The 9,168-nt window shown below is 37.6% G+C and overlaps 1 protein-coding gene across 2 annotated transcripts; it reads left to right on the forward strand.

The window, feature by feature from the left end:
- Nucleotides 1–1,786: 1,786 nt before the first annotated feature.
- LOC113303081 lies at nucleotides 1,787–6,170 on the forward strand. Of its 2 annotated transcripts, XM_026552073.1 has the most exons (3): nucleotides 1,787–2,951; nucleotides 3,849–4,901; nucleotides 6,057–6,170. In XM_026552073.1, exon 2 carries the CDS (start codon nucleotides 3,877–3,879, stop codon nucleotides 4,891–4,893), a length of 1,017 nt encoding a protein of 338 aa, XP_026407858.1. In that variant the 5' UTR covers nucleotides 1,787–2,951; nucleotides 3,849–3,876; the 3' UTR covers nucleotides 4,894–4,901; nucleotides 6,057–6,170. The 2 variants fall into 2 exon arrangements, with proteins under 2 accessions (XP_026407858.1, XP_026407857.1); XM_026552072.1 differs by lacking the exon at nucleotides 6,057–6,170 and having other exon boundaries at nucleotides 3,849–5,034.
- The last annotated feature ends 2,998 nt before the right edge of the window (nucleotides 6,171–9,168 follow it).

The raw sequence follows: 9,168 nt of genomic DNA on the forward strand, positions 1-9,168 counted from the left end.
TATAAATAGGAGAGGTATACTCGGCTCGAAATACCAAATGTGTATAATCAAAGTCTATATATAGCAAACGACTTTTGTCTCAAAGAGTAGGAGATACAGTACATAGTCTTTTGAGTGATAGATAAGTTCAAGTCTCCACATACCTTTTAGTTGATGAATTTCCACCGGTTCCTTGAGTAGTTCTTCGTCTTGTATGATGAATCTCCATGGAGTTCTTGAGCTCAACTACACTTTCTATCCTAGTCCGAGACTTAGCTATAGTAGACCAGAAATCAAGACTTATAGTTTTGATCACTAACATTGACAAACATGCTTGAGATAGCAACGCATGCGAGTTCGACCGATCAATGCTCTAACAATCTCCCCCTTTATCAATTTTAGTGACAAAAGTATCAATACATATGGAATACAGAAAAGATAATGAAACTTTAGTATCTCCTATTTCACATGCCTAATCTTCAAAATTCCTCGAAATCTTCGTCACTTCCAAGTACTCCAATGATCCTAAAGGTGGTAAGTTAAGCATCACCGTTGTTGAAGATCCGTAGCTATAACAATGAGAAAACATAGTTCTCGATCATTGTTATACAGTGTCATAGTATTATTACACAGTGTCAAGGTTCAATTGTATTACAACTTCAACAAATAATACTATCGTGATATGTAACACTCCCCCTTAGTCAATACTCCATCTCACATGGAAACCACTCCCCCTTACATAATTATCCAAAAACCATATGTATTTGTAGTGTGAACTACATATTAATTCTCCCCCTTTTTGTCAATAAAATTGGAAAAGGTATAAGAAAGGGATCATAATGAAATTTCTGAAAGAGACATTTCATGACTAAAAGAAGAAAAAAAATACATACCAACTAATTTAGATGCAATCATAAATCCGAAGCTAAATGCATTCGTCAAGGAGTTTAAAGATACAAGATAACCCCTCTAAAATTCCACTGCCGCACACCCCTCAAGATATGACAATTAAGCACAAGTTCAAAAGAACTCTCCCCCATTTGATGTCATTCCCGAAAGAATAATAAGAGCGACCTTAATTTCAAAAGAAAAGAAGGATTTTATTGGACACCAAAAACCATAAGAACGATTTTTAAATCCAAAAAACTCAATCAAATTAATCACAAGTAAACCCATGATTAATTTAATCGGAATACACAATCAAACTAAACACAAAAAGTGATCAATTTAATTGATTATGCTCGATAGAAGTGAACTTACGGAGCTACTGATAAGCACGCAAATGCTACATTTTATACCCATATTTATATTAGCTAGGACTCGATATTTTGACTAATACCACTATTTTAGTGCTTTTGTAGAAAGTACGAGTAAATTCAACCATCCTGAAAATAAATGGCTTAACTAGAAGCTAAATTTGTGTTTGCCGGAATATTTCCAAAACTACTGCTTGCACCTCTGAAGGCACTTAATTTGTGGCTGGCCTGGTATACATATATCAGCATCATGGATGTCATTTCACGGCCAGAGAACGAAATAAGGAGGCATGGGGACGTGGCTTCATTTCAACCACAATCTTGTTTGGTATTTCTTAAGTACTGAACAACATACTCTTCCGTTTGTCAAAACAAGACGAGAATATCATTTCCATGTTAAGCATAGAAGAGATACAAGTGGTAAACGAACTGGAGTATGGATCATGAATTGCACTTGGTAGTTCTCTAGCATTTCATCGCAACACCAACAAATTGAGTTAGAGGGTGTGATGGGTTTTAGCCAAATATTTGCATGATTTAATAGTGCACAATGAATTTTGGGACTGTGAAGACAAAAGAATGAGATGGTCCGAGATGAAAGAGAATTTCTAACAGTAGCTTGTGTTCTTGGCATGAATTGAACAGGGACTTATTTGGAGATTTAAACCAGATGGAAGAACTGACGTTACTGCCATTGTTCATGTATGTCTATCAAAGAATGCAGAGATGGGTATGTTGGATGGATGAATCAGGAATGGAGGCATTGATTGTTTTCAAGGAGCTGGTAATTGTCGGAACAGCTACAGGCGAAAGAATTAATTGGAAGCGACTGAAATGGGTTGAACCTGTTAATGGTTTGCTGCTCTGAAGAAGACCATGAATATTCCAGTAATGACGGGATGTTGTCGAACTTGGTTGAACTATTTTACAACTAGTGGGTGGCCAAGAATTGAAGCTGGTGAAATTGTCGGAGTTAAGAAGATGATGCGTTTGTCCGTGGACATAAGCGGAAGTTCTGTGAAAAAGTAAGGTGATGTGCTCGAGATGTTGCTACCATTGTTTCAGTATCTGCACGAAGTTGGGTTCGATTGGTGGCTGTGTATATCGCAGGCGGGAATGAGGATGGAACCAAGTTTCTACTCTAACTGAAGCAGCGACGTTGCTGGATTCATGGGCCTCATTTGTGAATTGCGAGAAGAGGACTGCATCAAATCAAGTTGCGATGGAGATGGCAGAAGTGGCTGTTTCAATTGGAGGCAGTGGTGAAAGTGATTGGCTGAGCGCATGCAACAAATCAATGGAGTTTTCGTGGTTTCGTATTGCAGACTAGTCTGATGCTGCTGGTTTTCCATGAGATCGATAGTATAGAATCTTGGTGGAACTGATGCTGTAGTCAAACGGAGAATGTATGTGGAGTTGTGGCAGCGAGACAAGGAGCTGTTCGTTGACAAAGACTGAGAAGTGGGAGAATGCGTATCGGAGTTGGCTAGTGACCCGATTTTGGAGTTGGGTTCTGCTAATGGACTGGGCCTTGCAATTTGCTGGGTCATATCTTAGTGTTCACAGCAGAAGATATAAAAAGGCTTCAGTAGAGACAGAAAGCAGAGGCCGGATTTGGGGAGTTTTCCTTCTGGAAAAGAAGACGGCTGCAACTGCTGGTATTGGAGGAGGAGAATACAAGAGAAGAGGAAGACGACTTAGCACCGAGTGACGACGGTGACAGCTTTTGCTTTTTCTTTCTCTTGTCAATTTATTTTTATGGATCTTGAGAATCATATTTACATGTTTTACTAAGCTTCGTAGCTAGGGTTTTTGGTGAAAACTAATTAGATTATGTAGATTCAAAAGATAATTCTCCGAATGATGATTTAAATGATTAGTAATTTTTCTTTAATATGATTGGTTAATAATTGCATAAATAGTTGAATCGATCAAATATGCTTTTCATTTGATACGCCGTGCTTGGGTTAAGTTCTTTGACGGCGTATGCTATAGGATTGATATTTGATTCTTTGAGACTATATTTTGGTTAGGTGGCTCTATCGTTTATTTATGCTTTTAAATTGATGTGTCATGCTTAGTAATGTTTGATGGGACATGCTTCGCGATTGATAAATAAATCCCTAGAATTTTCAACTTAGAAGCGGAGGAAATTACAACGGTGAAATTTTTTTATTGAGTATACGTATTAGAAATGAAATATGAGTTTTGCATGATTAGGTTGGTGGAAACCAGATTCCCTTGTTACCGTCTTTCACATTAATTTTAGTTCATTCTTTTAATTTTTGTTCTTCGTAAACTCAATTCTAAAAATCCCAAAAACTTTATCACATTCAATTAGAGATATTTATTATAGTATTTCCACCGGTCCTCGTGGGAACGACCCGTACTTGCCATTGTCTACATTGTAGACACCGTGCGATTGCGGTTATCACATATAGGGTTCTTCCGGAATCCCATCAATTTTTGGCGCCGCTGCCGGGGAGCGGCTGTGGAGTATTGTAATTAGTATTTTTTTATTTTGTAAATAGTTAGGTTTTTATATTATTTTTGTACAGTATTTTTATTTTATTTTAGGATTTCTTTTTTTTATTTGACTTGTTTGTGTTTTAGAACTTTGATTTCAGGTGTCTTTTTGAGGATGATGAGTGCTTCTCAGGAGACGTCATCTAAGATGACACTTGGAGAATATATGCGTTGGCCACGACATAATGAAGTTCTTGCTCCACATATGATAAGCGAAGAATCACCTCTAATGATATATGAGAAGTACTACAAACATATACCGCTTAGTTTGGAACAAAGGTTGAGAGTTCTAGCATGCCAAGAGTTATATGCAGATGATGACTTAGAGGAACTTGTTTATTTAGAAGATATTATTGTTGAGTCTAACGACTTAGAGACAATAGACATTCATAATGAGGTAGCATCTAGTAATTTGAATTGTGAGATTCCTATAGGTCACTTGGCTGCAGATGATAATGAGTCGATTATTCATGATATTGTTGCTCCATTGAGCCCTTGTTTTGTTGACTCATCTTATGATTTCTTGATTGCTGATGTGAATGCGGGGGCGGTTGGTACTGGTCAGGTAACTGATGATTTTGAACAAATCTCAGTTTGTTTAGCCCACTTTGCAGATTCTGATGATCCTATGCTTATTGACATTGTCAATGCATTGTGCCCTGCAATGGTTAATCATGGTAACTCAACGACAGAAGTTATTTCCGCTGACTTAGAACCAGATTTAGGAGTTAATGATTTTGATAAACTTGAACCATTAGATACAGGTTTAAGCTGTTGTGCTGAGTTTGATAATTCTTTAGCTTTTCACATCGTCGATACATTGCTTCCTATGATTTCTAGTGAAGATAATGTGTCGACCGAATGTATTTCAGCTGATTTAGAACCTGATTTAGCGTATGCTTCCAGAATAGAAACTAATATACATTATATGTTCGTTGTCCATGAGAGTGATTTATTTATCTCGACTAACGACTTTTTTCTATTGGGAATTGATTTACATATATTTTTGGAGGTTTATAGTGTTTGCAGGTTCATATTCGCAGCTAACCTGATTTGTTGGATTGATCCCCAAATTTTCAGACTTTACATATATGCTTTGCAGCTTACTTTGGTGTACCATCACCTTGTTTGAGAGAGCAGATACACAAAGATTATGCTTTATGGGAGTCAACCCATACGATTTCGCTTCATGGGAGTCAACCCATCAGATTAGTTTTCTTTCCTCTATCTTTTATTTGTTTGTTTGAATTTCCCATATTAATTTCTACATTGGATGACTCAATTACATTGAGGACAATGTAATGTTTAAGTGTGGGGGAGTGGCACTTTCGTTATGAATTTTGCTTTAAAAAAAAAAAATTTGAATATTATGACAAGCTATGTAGCGGGTCTTTAAGAAAAAAAAAAGAGAATATATATATATATATATTATCGTTATGATTTTTAAGGTTTTGACCAGCTGTGTAGCGGGTCTTGTGTGGTATTTGTCATGACCAGCTGTGTAGCGGGTCTTTCTGTCTAGCTGTTTAGCAGACATCTCTCGATCTCGCTGTTTAGCAGATCCGTCATGCTGTTTAGAAGACATTTTTCTCTGTCTCATTGTTTAGCAGACATCTCCCGATCTTGCTGTTTAGTGGATCTGTCTCGCTGTTTAGCAGACAACACTCTTCATATCCAGCTGTGTAACGGACATATTTTCTGTTTTGCTCGAAGACTAGCAAAATATAAGTGTAGGGGTGTTGATAAGCACGCAAATGCTACATTTTATACCCATATTTATATTAGGTAGGACTCGATATTTTGACTAATACCACTATTTTAGTGTTTTTTTAGAACCTACGAGTGAATTCAACCATCTTGACAATAAATGGCTTAACAAGAAGCTAAATTGGTGTTTGCCGGAATATTGCCAAAACTAATGCTTGCACCTCCGAAGGCACTTAATTTGTGGTTGGCCTGGTATATATATATCAGCAACATGGATGTCATTTCACGGCCAGAGAACGAAATAAGGAGGCATGGGGACGTGGCTTCATTTCAACCACAATCTTGTGTGGTATTTCTTAAGTACTGAACAACATACTCTTATGTTTGTCAAAACAAGACAAGAATATCATTTCCATGTTAAGCATAGAAGAGATACAAGTGGTAAACGAACTGGAGTATGGATCATGAATTGCAGTTGGTAGTTCTCTAGCATTTCATCGCAACACCAACAAATTGAGTTAGAGGATGTGATGGGTTTTAGCCAAATATTTGCATGAGTTAATACCATCACCTTGTTTGAGAGAGCAGATACACAAAGATTATGCTTTATGGGAGTCAACCCATACGATTTCGCTTCATGGGAGTCAACCCATCAGATTAGTTTTCTTTCCTCTATCTTTTATTTGTTTGTTTGAATTTCCCATATTAATTTCTACATTGGATGACTCAATTACATTGAGGACAATGTAATGTTTAAGTGTGGGGGAGTGGCACTTTCGTTATGAATTTTGCTTTAAAAAAAAAAAATTTGAATATTATGACAAGCTATGTAGCGGGTCTTTAAGAAAAAAAAAAGAGAATATATATATATATATATTATCGTTATGATTTTTAAGGTTTTGACCAGCTGTGTAGCGGGTCTTGTGTGGTATTTGTCATGACCAGCTGTGTAGCGGGTCTTTCTGTCTAGCTGTTTAGCAGACATCTCTCGATCTCGCTGTTTAGCAGATCCGTCATGCTGTTTAGAAGACATTTTTCTCTGTCTCATTGTTTAGCAGACATCTCCCGATCTTGCTGTTTAGTGGATCTGTCTCGCTGTTTAGCAGACAACACTCTTCATATCCAGCTGTGTAACGGACATATTTTCTGTTTTGCTCGAAGACTAGCAAAATATAAGTGTAGGGGTGTTGATAAGCACGCAAATGCTACATTTTATACCCATATTTATATTAGGTAGGACTCGATATTTTGACTAATACCACTATTTTAGTGTTTTTTTAGAACCTACGAGTGAATTCAACCATCTTGACAATAAATGGCTTAACAAGAAGCTAAATTGGTGTTTGCCGGAATATTGCCAAAACTAATGCTTGCACCTCCGAAGGCACTTAATTTGTGGTTGGCCTGGTATATATATATCAGCAACATGGATGTCATTTCACGGCCAGAGAACGAAATAAGGAGGCATGGGGACGTGGCTTCATTTCAACCACAATCTTGTGTGGTATTTCTTAAGTACTGAACAACATACTCTTCTGTTTGTCAAAACAAGACAAGAATATCATTTCCATGTTAAGCATAGAAGAGATACAAGTGGTAAACGAACTGGAGTATGGATAATGAATTGCAGTTGGTAGTTCTCTAGCATTTCATCGCAACACCAACAAATTGAGTTAGAGGATGTGATGGGTTTTAGCCAAATATTTGCATGAGTTAATAGTGCACAATGAATTTTGGGACTGTGAAGACAAAATAATGAGATGGTCCGAGATGAAAGAGAATTTCTAGCAGCAGCTTGTGTTCTTGGCATGGATTGAACAGGGACTTATTTGGAGATTTAAACCAGCTGGAAGAACTGACGTTACTGCCATTGTTCATGTCTGTCTATCAAAGAATGCGGAGATGGGTATGTTGGATGGATGAATCAGGAATGGAGGCATCGATTGTTTTCAAGGAGCTGGTAATTGTCGGAACAGCTACAGGCGAAAGAATTAATTGGAAGCGACTGAAATGGGTTGAACCTGTTAATGGTTTGCTGCTCTGAAGAAGACCATGAATATTCCAGTAATGACGGGATGTTGTCGAACTTGGTTGAACTATTTTACAACTAGTGGGTGGCCAAGAATTGAAGCTGGTGAAATTGTCGGAGTTAAGAAGATGATGCGTTTGTCCGTGGACATAAGCGGAAGTTCTGTGAAAAAGTAAGGTGATGTGCTCGAGATGTTGCTACCATTGTTTCAGTATCTGCACGAAGTTGGGTTCGATTGGTGGCTGTGTATATCGCAGGCGGGAATGAGGATGGAACCAAGTTTCTACTCTAACTGAAGCAGCGACGTTGCTGGATTCATGGGCCTCATTTGTGAATTGCGAGAAGAGGACTGCATCAAATCAAGTTGCGATGGAGATGGCAGAAGTGGCTGTTTCAATTGGAGGCAGTGGTGAAAGTGATTGGCTGAGCGCATGCAACAAATCAATGGAGTTTCCGTGGTTTCGTATTGCAGACTAGTCTGATGCTGCTGGTTTTCCATGAGATCGATAGTATAGAATCTTGGTGGAACTGATGCTGTAGTCAAACGGAGAATGTATGTGGAGTTGTGGCAGCGAGACAAGGAGCTGTTCGTTGACAAAGACTGAGAAGTGGGAGAATGCGTATCGGAGTTGGCTAGTGACCCGATTTTGGAGTTGGGTTCTGCTAATGGACTGGGCCTTGCAATTTGCTGGGTCATATCTTAGTGTTCACAGCAGAAGATATAAAAAGGCTTCAGTAGAGACAGAAAGCAGAGGCCGGATTTGGGGAGTTTTCCTTCTGGAAAAGAAGACGGCTGCAACTGCTGGTATTGGAGGAGGAGAATACAAGAGAAGAGGAAGACGACTTAGCACCGAGTGACGACGGTGACAGCTTTTGCTTTTTCTTTATCTTGTCAATTTATTTTTATGGATTTTGAGAATCATATTTACATGTTTTACTAAGCTTTGTAGCTAGGGTTTTTGGTGAAAACTAATTAGATTATCTTGATTCAAAAGATAATTCTCCGAATGATGATTTAAATGATTATTAATTTTTCTCCAATATGATTGGTTAATAATTGTATAAATAGTTGAATCGATCAAATATGTTTTTCATTTGATACACCGTTCTTGGGTTTGGTTTTTTGACGGCGTATGCTATAGGATTGATATTTGATTCTTTGAGACTATATTTTGATTAGGTGGCTCTATCGTTTATTTATGCTTTTAAATTGATGTGTCATGCTTAGTAATGTTTGATGGGACATGCTTTGCGATTGATAAATAAATCCCTAGAATTGTCAACTTAGAAGCGGAGGAAATTACAACGGTGAAACAATTTTATGGAGTATACGTATTAGAAATGAAATATGAGTTTTGCATGATTAGGTTGGTGGAAACCAGATTCCCTAGTTACCGTTTTTCACATTAATTTTAGTTCATTCTTTTAATTTTTTTTCTTCGTAAACTCAATTCTAAAAATCCTAAAAACTTTATCACATTCAATTAGAGATATTGATTATAGTATTTCCACCGCTCCTCGTGGGAACGACCCGTACTTCTCATTGTCTACATTGTAGACACCGTGCGATTGCGGTTATCACATATAAGGTTCTTCCGGAATCCCATCAGCTACAACTAAGTTAACCATTCGAGAAAGATTAACTAACTTCAATCATTATCTGCATAACGA

Source organism: Papaver somniferum, chromosome 8 (genome assembly GCF_003573695.1).
Source record: "Papaver somniferum cultivar HN1 chromosome 8, ASM357369v1, whole genome shotgun sequence".
Classification (NCBI taxonomy): domain Eukaryota; kingdom Viridiplantae; phylum Streptophyta; class Magnoliopsida; order Ranunculales; family Papaveraceae; genus Papaver; species Papaver somniferum.

Bases quoted from the DNA above. Each gene is read 5' to 3' on its own strand.
- LOC113303081 (XM_026552073.1), top strand. From the start codon at position 3,877: ATGATGAGTGCTTCTCAGGAGACGTCATCTAAGATGACACTTGGAGAA.